The sequence below is a fragment of the Sorex fumeus genome, unplaced genomic scaffold (assembly GCF_029834395.1).
Source record: "Sorex fumeus unplaced genomic scaffold, SorFum_2.1 ptg000047l, whole genome shotgun sequence".
NCBI classification, from domain to species: domain Eukaryota; kingdom Metazoa; phylum Chordata; class Mammalia; order Eulipotyphla; family Soricidae; genus Sorex; species Sorex fumeus.
The window spans coordinates 4,918,630-4,933,113 of NW_026606104.1; the positions used below are offsets into that span (position 1 = coordinate 4,918,630).

Genomic DNA, 14,484 nt, shown 5'->3' on the forward strand with positions numbered 1-14,484 from the left:
ATGACTCTGGAGGGGCTAGAGTGAGAGTACAGTTAGAGGAACTTGCCTTGCACACAGTCAAACTGGGTTCTAATCCTGGTGTCCCATATGGTTCCAAGCCCTTCCAGGAGTGATCCCTAAGCACAGAGCCAGGAGGAAGCTGTAAACATTTAGAGATATGACTCCCAAACAAAAGCTTAAAAGCAGGCAAAAGACCTTGTCCAAGGGTGTAAGGCACTTGCCTTGCTTGCTGCAAACCCTGGTTTGCAAACCAGAGCTGCACATGGTTCTCTGAGCATCAAGAGGAATGATGCATGAGCATAGAGCCAGGAACAGTCCAAGGACCACTGGGTATGGCCCAAATAACCTTGAAAGCAATTTAAGATTGGAAGGAACCTAAATATATGACTACCAGAATAAAATTCAACACCAGAAAAGATCAGATAAATAAAATAAAATAAAACATCTAAGAAACAGGAATCCTTCTTTGAAGTGAACATTAACCAAATAACAAAAGTAGAGAGAGAGCAAGAGATTTCTAAAATAGAAAATTACAGGTAATATCCTTGATGAAAATTGATGTAAAGATCCTCAACAAAATCTTAGTGAGCCAAAATCAACAGTCTAAAGGATCATGCACCATATGCAACATGATCAAGGGGGAGTCCATGGACTCAAGGATGATTCAAAACATGAAAGCAACAGAAGGAAAATAAAACTGCAGTTTAACAGAAGGAAAATAAAAATCATATGATTATGATATATGATTTAACACCCTGATATGATCTGGCATAATATTAAATACTCATTCATAACAAAAATCCTTGACAAAATAGGGGTAGAAGGACCGTATACCACATTAGTAATAGCTATATACACAAACCAACAGTCAACATCATAATCAGTGGCAAAAACTAAAAGCATTTTCTCTGAGATCAGGCACAAGTTAAGGTTGTCCACTTTCTCCACTACTGTTCAACATGGTTTTGGAAATCCTTGACACAACAATAGAGCAAATAGATTAAATCAATGGGGTCGGCTAGAAAGTACTTTGATTTCCAGCACCCCATATGGTCCTGGAGAACTGTCAGGAGTGATCTCTTAACATAGAGCAAGGAATAAGCCTGAACCCCCGACAGGCATGGCCCAACTCCCCACAAAGAAATCAAAGGCATTCAAACTGGAAAAGAAGTTAAAACTAACACTATTTACAGATAATAATAGACATAAAAGACCATAAGAACATCACTAAACATTTTTAAGAAACAATATACCATATAACTAAGTAGTAACAGGCAACAAAATCAATACTGAAAAATCTAATTAATCCATGTCAACAATGAACTAGAAGAAATAAAAAAGACAACCAGACTTTAACTATTCTCCCCAAATATCAAATACATAGGAATCAAAAAATGACAGATTAAAACAGGGCCAGAGATAACAAAGTAAGGGGTTGCTTTCAACGCATTTGGCCTGGATTCCATCCCCAGAACCTCATATGGTCCCTTGACCCCTGCCAAGAGTGATCCCTGAGCAAAAAGCCAGGAGTAAGCCCTGAGTATTGATGGTTGTGGCCCAGAAAGAAACAAAAACAAAGAAAACAACAACAAAACCCCCAAAACATAGAAAACTAACACTATTTAAAGTAAAGGGGAGACCAGGAGAGGTTCATGAATTGGAAGAATTAAAAATGGTCAAAATGACCATCCTACTCAAAGCTTTAGGCAGATTGAAAGCATTACCAATCAAAACTCCAATAACATTCTTCAAGAGCTTAGAAAAATACTATTAAAATTTCTGTGAATGCGCGCGCGCGCGCACACACACACACACACACACACACACACACACACACACACACTAAGAGCTAGAGAAAAGTCAAAGCAGGTCTGAGGAAAAAGGATGGAAGGTATTGCATTTCCTGACTTCAAGAAGTGACTTCAGCCATATGATATACAGAAAATTTTAGAGCCACATTAAGAAAAACAAAAGGAAAAGGAAAAAAAAAGTGGATCCAATCTTATATCCTACACTGAAAGTGGATTAAAGGCTTAGAGATTAGATCAGAATCCATAATATAAAAGGAGGAAAACAGGCAAAGACTCCAGAATATGGACCTCAGAGTTACCTTCAACAAGATGATTCACTGACTCCATGGCAAAGAAAACGAAAGTAAAAATAAACAAAAGGGATAACACTAATTTCTAAAACCATGTTGCATGGAAAAGAAATCCATGCTAAAATTAAAAGACGCAATGCTAACTGAGAGAAAATATTTGTAACACCCACCATGTATCAGACAAAGGATTAATAGATACAGCAATAATAAGGGGCCAGAGAGATAGCAAGCTGGTAAGATGCTTGCCTTGGCTACCCACCCCAATCTGATCCCTGAGCAACACTGCCCGTGGCCCCAAAACAAAAAATAAAACTATTACAAACTTATCTTGCTAAAAAAATCCAAAAGCCAGAATCAAGCCCTCCATCCCCCCAAAAATACCCCAACCAAACCCAATCCACTGAGGGAGGAGAAAGACACTTTCCCAAAGAAGACATTCACACGGTTACTGAACATATGAAAGTGTTGACAACCATTTATTATAAGATAAATGCAAATCAAAATGGCAATAAGAGATCATCTCACACCAGCGAGATTGGCATATATCAAAAAGAGACAGAAAACCACAGGCGCTAGTAGAGATGTGATTAAAAAAAAAAAAAGAACCACAATCACTGTTGGCGAAAATGAGTAAAAAGACTTGTCAAAAAAAGTTAGAGTATAACTTCCATATGACCCAAGGACTCCAATTCTTTACATTACCCTGCAAATATAAAGACAATCATTTGAAAAGATATTTGAACAAATTGGGGCAGAAGCGATAGTACAGTGGGTAGGGTGTTTGTCTTGCACCTGGTTGACCCAGGTTTAATCCCTGACTTTCCATATGGTCCCTTGAGCATGCCAGGGGTAATTCATAAGTGCAGAGCTAGGAGTAACCCCTAAGGCATCACTGGGTGTGACCCCAAAAGCAAAAAACAAAACAAAACAAAAACCCCAAAAAAACAAAACCCCAAAAAGATATATGAACAAATATGCTCACTGCAGTTTAAAGCATATAAAAAAACCCAATGTCCAACAACAGATATATAGGAGTTGTGGTATATATACACAATAGCATTCTATGCAGCTATTAGATGAAATCATGTATTGTGCTGCACTATGGATGAATTTGGAGGGCATCAAGTAAGAGAAGGAAGACAAATGTCAGATGCTACTACTCATGATGGACAGAGAAACAAAACAAGGAAAAAGACAATGCTGAATGACAAGCCCATGCATGGCCTTTGGTACAAAACTTCGTAAAGCAATTCTACGAAGCAGTGAGAGGTTGAGGGGGGAAGAGGCAGATTAGAAGTGATAAAAGGGTAATAATGGAGGGTTGGTCTTTAGCATTTTGGTAGTGATGAAGGTGCTAAACTTTGTACATCAAAATTGTAAACATTATTGCAACCATTACACCTAAACTACAACAAATAAACAAATAATAAATAACCTAAAATTCAAAGATATATATGTAAGAATTTAACTTATGAGGGGTAGGGAAGATGTCTCAAAGGGCTAGAGTGCATGCTCTATACGTGGAAGGTCCTAGTTTTATATCTAGCACAAGACTCCTCCCTCACCAACACCATCAGAAATGACCTTGGAGCACTGATAGGTGTAGCCCCAAACCAAAAGTTCAAAAAAATAACTTAGTTTATGATAATGCTTCAAATAAGCAAGCAAAGAATAAATTAACAGAGTAAGAAAGACAGCCATTTAAAAATTTTTTGAAACTTAAATTATTTTTGTCTCTCAAAACTATTTTACTAGAATCCAGAGGAAAAATAAACTGCAGAAATGACAACATTAAAACAGTGTGCTGGGACTGGAGCAATAGCACAGTGGGTAGTGTGTTTGCCTTGCAGTGGCTGACATGGGTTCAATTCCCAGCATCCTGTATGGTCCCCCGAGCACTTCCAGGAGTAATTCCTGAGTGCATGAGCCAGGAGTAACCTGGCATTGCCGGGTGTGACCCAAAACAAAACAAAACAAATCATAACAAAACAAACAAAACAAAACAAAAAACCCCCAAAACCAACAAACCAAAACAAAACAAATCATAACAAAACAAACAAAACAAAACAAAAAACCCCCAAAACCAAAAACCAACAAAAGAGTGTGCTTTCAGATCTGCAATCTGAAAATACATAATCTCTTGGAGCTTTGATTTTTCTCATCGGCAAACCGAATGGCTTAAACTGGACTTTAGATCCTTTTTCTTTGCTTCTTAATTATTTTAGCTTTGGAAGGCATAAACAAGAGTATTTATTTTTTTTTGGGGGGGGGGCCTACACCCAGCGACGCACAGGGGTTACTCCTGGCTCACACACTCAGGAATTACGATGGGCCGTGCTTGGGGGACCATATGGGATGCTGGGAATCAAACACGGGTAGGCCATGTGCAAGGTAAACGCCGTACTCATTGTGCTATCACTCCGGCCACGAGTATTTATATTTTTTATTTTATTTTTTTTGTTTTTTTGGGTCACACCCAGCAATGCACAGGGGTTACTCCTGGCTCTGCACTCAGTAATTACTCCTGGTGGTGCTCAGGGGACCATATGGGATGCTGGGAATCGAACCTGGGTCAGTCACGTGCAAGGCAAACACCCTACTCACTGTGCTATTGCTCCAGCCCCAACCCCCGAGTAGCACTGTAGCACTGTAGCACTATCCTCCTTTTGTTCATCGATTTGCTCAAGCGGGCCCAGTAACGTCTCCACCGTGAGACTTGCTGCTACTATGTTTGGCATATCCAACACATCACGGGTAGCTTGCCAGGTTTTGCCGTGCAGGCGGGATACTCTCAGTAGCTTGCCAGGCTCTCCGAGAGGGGTGGAGGAATCAAACCCAGCTTGGCTAGGCCAGCCGCACGCAAGGCAAACACCCTACCGCTGTGCTATTGCTCCAGCCCCAACCCCCGAGTATTTTTAAATAAAACAGAAAATGGGACAGAGAAATGGCTAGAGGACAGGAATACAGTTTACCCCTTGACCACGCCCCTCCCCCACCAAAAAACCCCCCACTAATGAAATTTTAATTATTGCTATTCAAAAAGATAGAGAGACTGGAATACGTTGGGAGAGATATGAAAAATATCTTAAAATAATAAGGCATTATTACCTTGTAGTGTTTTCTTGCTCTTCTTCTGGGAATGGCTTTTGCTTCTTCTTGGTCTGTTCTTCCAACAGCCAGTTTTTCCTTTTCAAACCCTTCTTATGTTCTGCATTCAGGTTTACACTCTGAACAACAGCCTCGATGACATCTGTTACTGTATCAGGATGGAGGTGCAGTGCTGCTACTTCTTCCCCTTCATTCAATTCTGGACTGACAAACTGGGCAGCTTGGAATGCTTGCATGGATACTACTGCTTGGAGGGGACATTTCCGTGGCCGACCAGGCCTGCGTTTCACAAAGTTATTCCCTGTCCTGGACTGTCTTTGAAGTTTTTTGGCTTTTAAAATTTTATTGACATGATCCAGGTTTTTCTTGGTTGCTAAGATTTTGTCATAATTGCACATTTTCCGAGCCTGGCGCTGCATAGCTTCCACAACACTTCTCTTGATATGATGGGGGGAACAGCTGCTTGGCAACTTTTCAGAAAGGAGTGAGATACTATTACTGCAAGAGTCACTGGGGACTGCAGGCACAAGAAGGCTGTCAGATTTTCCCAGAGTTCGCTCCTTGCTGTGGCTATGGCCTGGACTGGAGGAAGGTGCTACAGAGGCAGATGCAATCACAGCATCAATATTTTTGTCCATGTGTTCTTGGTCCTCATGCTGCACCATACGCTGTAGCAGACTATCCACAGAGTCATCCCCAGAAGCAACCAATCTTGGACTTCGAGAGGGCACTCCATTCACTAAAAAAAAAAAAAAAAAAAAAAAAAAAAAAAAAAAAAAAGGTAAAATATTTAGGTAAAAACAGAACATGACTAGTTATTTAAACAGAATGACAGATTATTGTTCAGATTTCAAAAGCAATATTAAACACCATAATACCATATGCACTAGTTCTTTTAATCATATATGAATTCAAAATTACCTGTGCTTCTCTAATACATAAATTGAAAAATAGTTAACAATTCCTATTCTATAAGAAAAGCAGAAAGAAATATCCATTTTTATTTTTATTGAATTTTTTTGGTAGGAGTACTATTTATTCAGCCACTGATTGAAACATCCATTTTTAAAAATGAAGGTCAAGTTAGAGAACTGACAGTTAATGTTGGATAAAGATTTAAATTTAAACAAAGATATATCTAGTACAGTGCTTTTTCTCATGCTTTAAGTAGAAAAGAATAAAAGTGAAACTTGGGAAAAGCTTAAAAATCTGATCAGAAAACATCTGTTCAAATGAGTATAAAAATGTGTTAAATAAGTAAAACTCATTTAGGAAAAATGAACAGTCACTGTCACTGTCCTCCCGTTGTTCATTGATTTGCTCGAGCGGGCCCAGTAACATCTCCATTGGAAATTTTGTTGTTACTGTGTTTGGCATATCGAATACATCATGGGTGGCTTACCAGGCTCTGCCGTGCGGGCGAGATACTCTCGGTAGCTTGCCGGGCTCTCCGAGAGGGGCGAAGGAATCGAACTCGGGTGGGCCATGTTGGCTGCGTGCAAGGAAAACGCCCTACGGCTGTGCTATTGTTCCAATATATAGGGCACTTGCCTTGCATTTGTCTGACCTGTGTTTGATCCCTGAGCATCACTGGATGTGAAACACCTCCCATGCCACCCCCAAAAGAAATGACCTTAATTAAGTCCTGTTATTTTAACAGGCCAAAAATATGGTGATCTTTGTTTCTTCTACACTGACAACTTAAATGATCATAAATTTGAGAAATAATCACTTTATTTGATAAGCTATGTTTGCTTTATAGTATTATAAAAATCAGATCAGAAAAGGTCACTTTCCAAGACGCTTACTTTTCTATTAATGATCACAGAACATACTTTTCTAAATTTAAACAACAGATTTACTTATTTTTAATGTAACAATACGATCATCTAAGTTTCAGGTATACACTTTTAAATTTATATAAAGTTTATATGTGGATATACATGTATATATACACAAATACTATACTAAATTCATCACTCACCCTCCTGTCACCTTCCCTTCTGGCAATCATTAAATAGTCTTACAGTGTATATGAAAACCATATGAGTGAAATCATATAGCATTTCTTCTCTTGGTTTATTTCATTAAGCATGAAATCTCTAGGTTCATTCAGGCTGCAAATGGCAGGATTTCATCTACTTTTCAATCACTGAGTTCTATTCTATTGTCTCTAACTCTCTCAGGATCTCTTACCCTTATGACAGTAGACCAGGGATCCAACTCAGTGGCAGAAAGCTGGTCTTACATGTGTAAGGTCCTGTGTTCGATTCCCCCAGTACCAGAGAGAAATGAACAATTCTAGACAGTCTTTCACAAGCCCTTATATAATAATCTTCAGATTATAATCTGAAGACAATATGCAATTTCTCTCAATTACTGAAAACTTCCTTTAGATAGTAACTGTTTTATTTAAGTCTTTTGTTTTGGGACCACAGCTTAGAGATGGTTTGGGGACCATTAGGGCAAGAAATTGAACCAGGAACTCCTGAATACAAAGCATGCATACATGCCATCTGAGCTATCTCTATAACCTTCAACTATACTTTACATTACTATTTAAAATCCACCGCCCCGCTCCGTACCCGAACATTAAATGAACACTGGGTGGGGTGTGCTAAATGCTGTTTCCTGTACTCCCAATAAAGACAAAATCCACCAAGAAAAAATTTTGCCTCCAGTTTTTCTTGAATAATATACATTATCTTCCAATCTCTCACGAGTCCAACTGTAAGACCTTAAGTCCCAGTACATTACCTTTTATACTTAACTTTCCCACTGGGCATATGCTTATTCTCAACGCTTCAATTGGAACATTACAATAGCTATCTTCAATTTCATCTAAAATTAAACAAATGAAAAACAATCTGCCATCCCATTTTAACTGCTATAGTTTCACAAAGCTCTCTAGTCCAGTCCTTTTCCTTGTTTTGATTCCTTGCACTTTGGTGATTCATTCAACTAACATCTACATTCTGATCTGAATCTTCTGAATCTCTTTTTTCTGAATAGGAGCTTCTTCTAATTCTTTACTTTTGCATGCCTCATAGCATTCTGAAACTTAAATAATTAAATATTACATTGTTCTTCAATTTTTTTGCGGGAGGGGAACACATATCTGGTAGTTACTCCGTGTTTGGTGCTCAGAGATCATGGCTGGTGGGGGTAAGGTGATCATATGTGGTGCTGGAATTGAACCTAGGTAGGTAGCAAGCAAAGCAAGCGTTCCACCTACTGTACTATGGCTCTGACCCATTCTACTTCAATTTCGGTCCTTCTCTAGATTATTTTAGGGAATGAAACAAGAACATCTATAGTATGTATTCTGAAAACCAATTACGAAGAAGAAATCTTGTTCGATTCATACAAACCATCAGTTATTTAGGCCTTACTCTGCAAAATCCATGAAAAAACCCTTTTTTTGGTTACTGTGATCTCTTCAGAAGTGTCTACCTGTTTTTTTATTCTCTCACAGCACTGAGTCAACAGTCTAACAGTCTAACTGCTTAAAACATGTACAAAAGGGCTGGAGAGACAGCTCAAGAAGATTCTAATCTACCATACTGCAAGGTTTCCTGAGAACAATCAAAAGCAATCCCTAAGCACAGTCCTGAGTGTAGGTCATAAGCACTATAGGGTGTGGTTTAAAAAAAAAAACAAAATAAAAACTAAATATGTACACAAATCTTTGGATGTTTTCCTATTAAGTGATAGTCTCTGATTATCCTGTCCTTGGGCATGATGTCTTCTATGAAAAAAGAACCCAATGGAAAAAAATAATGTGATTTCCAAGGTTGTTAGGCGAGAAAAAGCAGCATATTTTCCATCTGGCCTTGGGACAAGTACCATTAGAAACCACACATCATAAGGAGTTCCAGGCAAGGCAATTGTATGCTGCCTAACAGATCTCACAGAAGCCGAGGTGACAATGAGCATCTCCTTTCAGAATAGAATCTAGTAAGTTTATAAGGATCTTCAAGTCCAGTTTTAATATCTGCAGTATTCTTGAGTAAATGAAATTTTTAACTTTTCTTTACTAAAAGGGTAAAGATATATGGTCAGCTTTTTCAGACTGTAAATTTAATCTAACTAGTAAATTAAATATATATCATAAAATAACTTTTGACACTTCATGTCAGTTTACCAACAGGTCTTTAATGAAGCAAACAGGCTTTGTTTTAATGGGCCAAACAGTTATTTGCAGTTTCAAATTCTTTGTTTCAGGGGCCAGAGAGAGAATACAAGCGCGTTAGCAGCTTCCCTGCAAATGGTGACAAAGGTTCACTCCTTGGCACCACATATGGTCCCCCAAGAACCGCCAAGAGTGATCCCTAAGCATCCTTGGATAATTATGGCCCCAAAACAAACAAACTAAACAATATGTATTTTTTGGTTTGGGGGTCACACCAGGGGGTTCTACAGGCTTGCGGAGGGATCACTCTTGGCAGTGCCAGGGGAACATAAACAAAAAAATATTTCTTTGATTGAGGTCATGTTTTTGAATCCTTTAATACCTGCGAGATGAAACTTTACCCAATTAAAACTCTAAGAAAATAATTTAGATGAAGTGAAAGCAAGTATGAGAAGTCTTAGGACAGCCCTTAAGGCATTCTATAATAATTACTTTACCCTTATGGAAGAAAAATTCCTATGAATTATGCCTGTTTGGAATACTGAGACTTTGTGGGATGCACTATCACATCTTAAAGAAAGTTTAAGCTTTTAAATATAAAAAGCTTCTTAACATACACATGAGTATCAATGTGGGTATTATAAGACCATATGAAACACCCAAAAGTCTACTATGTTCTGGTCAGTTTTGGTTAATATGCTAATACATGTTAATATGGTTAATATGCTAGAATACTCATCAGTCTCACCAATCAACTATACTATATTAAGATTTTAAATTATTATAAATATTCTTCTTTAGTTAGTGCTGACAGCTCTAAGTCTGTCTGCTTTTCAAGTTCTCTCATGATCATTAGTTTTATTCAAAGTAGCATAAATGTGGCTTAGTCCCTTTTGATCAAAAGCAAATGTTTTAATACATAATTGTGAAGTCTGATACCAAATTCTCACTGCTGAAAGTTTTTGAGTGTAACTTCAGGATGTCTTCTACCAAGTACCATTTCCCCACCCATACCAAGTCTAAACTTTGAATCCCTCCTGTCTCCTGCTTCTATTTCCTTAACTCTGCACCCAAACTATATTACTTATTGGTATGACCAGAAAGGCTTCCTCTAAAATGGATCCATGTTTGGAGTAGAGAGCATCCTCTGTAATCATCCTATGGCCTTTCAACCCAAGAACCCATCGATGAGATTATTTTGCATAGTGCCTTGATAAACCCCCAATGAGTATGAGAATGACAGTTGTGGTCACAGGGTTGTGACATCTGGCAGAATTTTTAGCTGGAAAAAATAGCTTCTTCCATATTAAGTTCTCCTGGGCAAATCTACACAACTTGATGTAATAATGCTCCACTGTCAGTACAAATCCCAGCACTTCACTGAGTAGTAACTGACTAGATTTCTCTAGCTCAGGTGGAAATAGTCACTGCTAAACTCGTTAGACAGGGCCGGAGCAATAGCACAGAGGGGAGGGCATTTGCCTTGCATGCAGCCGACCTGGGTTCAATCCCTGGCATCCCATATGGTCCCCTGAACACTGTCAGGAGTAATTCCTGAGTGCAGAGAGAGCCAGGAGTAATCTCCGAGCATTGCTGGGTGGGACTCTACCCCCCAAAGAAAAAGCAAAAAACAAAAAACCCCCAACAAAACACAACTCTTTAGACAATGCTGAACTCTTTAAATTGGATTTAGTTATGGCTCAGAGCTCAGGAATTACTCCTGGCAGGGTTTGGGGGGACCATATGAAATGCTAGGGATTGAACCCAGGTGGGGATCTGCAAGACTGCATATGACAATACAATTATCTGGGGACCACATAGTCCAGGCACTGAAATGAGGTGAACCATTTTCAAGACACATGACATAACCCCAGTACCAAATCAACTGGTCCATTAGCATTAGATTAAAAAAAATTTGTTGTTGCTTTTGGGCTGGAGGGATAGCACAGCGGGTAGGGTGTTTGCCTTGCACGCAGCCAACATGGCCGACCGGAGTTCGATTCCTCCGCCCCTATCAGAGAGCCCGGCAAACTACCGAGAGTATCTCAACCACATGGCAAAGCCTGGCAAGCTACCCGTGACGTATTCGATATGCCAAACACAGTAACAAGTCTCACAATGTTACTGGGCCTGCTCGAACAAATTGATGAACAACGGGAGGACAGGGACAGTGACAGTTGTTGCTTCTGGGCCATACTCAGAAGTGTTCAGGGCTTACATCTAGCTCTGCACTCAGATCACTCCTGGTGGGCTCAAGGGAACATATGGGGTGTCAGAGATGTAAGGCAAGTGCCCTAACAACTGTACTACAGATCTGGCTGTCATTTTTTGTTTGAGATTCTATGGTTTATAATATTGCTAATAATGGTTTCTTATGCAGAGAACTCCAATGCCACACACATGAACAGTGTACCTCCCGCCCTCTCCCAAGGCCCCCAATACTGCTCCCTGAATCCCCTGCCCCATTAGTATTTTAATGTTTCAGACACCAGGGAATTAATTTTTTTAAAATTTTATTTTCATAAAGCAGTTCACAATATTTGATTACATTTAATATTCGAACACCAATCCCACCACCATTATACCTTCCCACCACCGTATTTTGGATGTTTGTATCCCAAATACCAAGCCCTGCCCCAAAGCAGAACTGAAATAATTTATTTTGTATTGTTTGTTGTGAATAAACCACTGAAAATGCTCCAAAAAACTTTCCTTAGAAAAAGGGTGTGTGAAGATTGTTGTATTTCACTCAGGGGCCATTAAACCCTTCTATAAGAGATTACTAATTTTATTGTTAAGGGTTGAGCCTTGTGTGCGTTTATACACACACACATATGTATATACACACATATGTATACATACACATACATATACACACACATATGTATATACACACACACACACCTGTAGCACAGCGGGTAGGGCGTTTGCCTTGCACGCAGCCAACATGGCCGACCGGAGTTCGATTCCTCCGCCCCTCTCGGAGAGCCCGGCAAGCTACCCAGAGTATCTCGCCCGCACGGCAGAGCCTGGCAAGCTCCCCGTGACGTATTCGATATGCCAAACACAGTAACAACAAAGTCTCCAATGGAGACGTTACTGGGCCCGCTCGAGCAAATCGACGAACAACGGGAGGGCCTCTATCTTTACCTTTTAAGATTGGTTGCCTTCTACTTTAAACCCCATCAAATGTGGTGTGCTACTCTTGGGAGTATGAGTAGTATGAGGTATGAGATGTGGCACATGTCGCAAATGCGAGGTCCAGTGATAGGATTACTTGTGAGTGAGGCTCAGCCAGAGTGTGTGGGGAGCGGCTGTGGACATGGTGGTGGTTGAGTTCTGGAGGTTTCTAGTTGCCTGGGCTGGGTTCCTTGGGGCAGGGAGGGGTCTTATCTGGCCCCCTCCTGTGTGCCCCTTTCAAACAGCCACCAAGGAATTTCTTCACTTGCCATGTATAACTAAATTACAATACTACCTGAAACAAAAGGTTCTGATTTATTCAAGTGCCACCTAAATTCTACAATGCCCCTTTCACTCTCAAGAATGTAAATGGCTTAAACTTCATATCTACAAACAGGGTTTCTAAAAAGTTTTCTGGGAGCTGCAGAGATAGTTCAACGAGCTGGAGCACATTTACATGCTGGGGCCTGAGATCAATCCCTGGCACTGTAAGAGTTCCTGAGCACTGTCAGGAATAATCCTAGAGCACTCAGCTGGAAGTAGCTCCTGAACATAACTGGGAATGAACCCAAAACTGAAATAATAATTATTTTCCCATTTATCTCACTATCTCCCCAAACATCCCCACCGGTGCTCAGGCTTACTTCTTGTTCTGTGCTCAGGGATCAACCCTGGTGTGGCTCAGGGGACCTTACAGGATGTTGAGGATTGAACCCAGGTTGGCTACATGCAAGGCAAGTGCTATACCTGTTCTTCTATCTCTCTGGACCCATGACCTCTTTATGATACCTGAAATTTAAATGCTTGTATGACACTGAATTTTATTTTTTCTACTAAGAAAATCTATTTTATTTTTTTTATTTTGGGGGGGAGCAATGTTGGGAAGTGAACACAGGGCCTCACACATGCAAGGCAGGTGTCATATTTCCAGCCCCTGGAAAAAAATCTGTTTTCTTAGATATCTAATTGATTTTATCAAGGAATGCACGGTAGTACTCAATGTAGTAAGCAGAAAAAGAATTAAACAAAATAGAGTATTTTTACAGACCAAAATAGGGCACACACACAAGAAAAGAAAAATTATTGAAGGTAAGCTACTCTCCCTTGTGGGCTGAGTGGGGCTATCTTACAGAAATGACCTCAATGATCAGAAAACTCCAGACTGACTGGTTTAAGACATACCTTTGGGGTCCAGAAAGACAGTATAATAGGTAGAGTGCATGCCTTGCATGTGCCCAACCTGGGTTCAATCTACAGCATCCAATATGGTCCTCTGAGCACTGCCAGGAGAGACCCTTGGGTGCAAAGCCTGGAATAAGTCCTAAGTACCATGAGATGTAGCCCAAAAATCAAGAAGAAGAAAGAGGACTTACACGTGGGAGAGGCTAAAACTATTATCAAGTTAGTTATTAATTTGGGTAAAGGGTCCTAGCAGGAATGGCTCCATTTGGGACCCATTTTTCCTACTTATTGTTTTGGGAGCACACCCAGTAGTCATAGGGGGAGGCTACTCCTGGGACCACAAAGACCCAAGGTAGACCTTGGGGTCAGCCAAATGTAGGGCAAGAGATTTAATGCCTGGGATCAGAGAGATAGTACAGCGGACAGAGTGCCTACCTTGCACATAGTCAACCAGATTTGATTTCCAACATGCCATATGATCCTGGAATCACCAGAAGTGATTTTGTGTGCAAAGCTAGGAATCACCCCGACCACCCCCAGTCTGCCCCACAAAAGCAAAAGAGACAGAGAGAGAGACAGACAGACAGACATAATGCCTGTACTATCGCTTCTGTCCTATTTTTCTCCCTATTGATATCCTTTATTGATCATATGCTCAGCCCGTGAAATTTTTATCAAAATTTAAAACATTATCACCACTCATTGTTTTCACTGGTCCGTTCTTGTGTAGTATACATAAGTCCTTAGTGATCATGACTTCAGGTTCACAGATTGTGTATCT

The 14,484-nt window shown here is 39.9% G+C and overlaps 1 protein-coding gene across 2 annotated transcripts in view; it reads right to left on the minus strand.

The window, feature by feature from the left end:
* The window catches only part of ASH1L (ASH1 like histone lysine methyltransferase), a 181,611-nt gene that overhangs the window by 72,046 nt on the left and 95,081 nt on the right, over positions 1-14,484 (minus strand). For both annotated transcript variants that reach the window (XM_056123618.1, XM_056123619.1), the window contains exon 5: positions 5,210-5,948. In XM_056123618.1, coding sequence (XP_055979593.1) covers positions 5,210-5,948 — 739 coding nt within the window. The remainder of the gene's footprint in view (positions 1-5,209; positions 5,949-14,484) is intronic.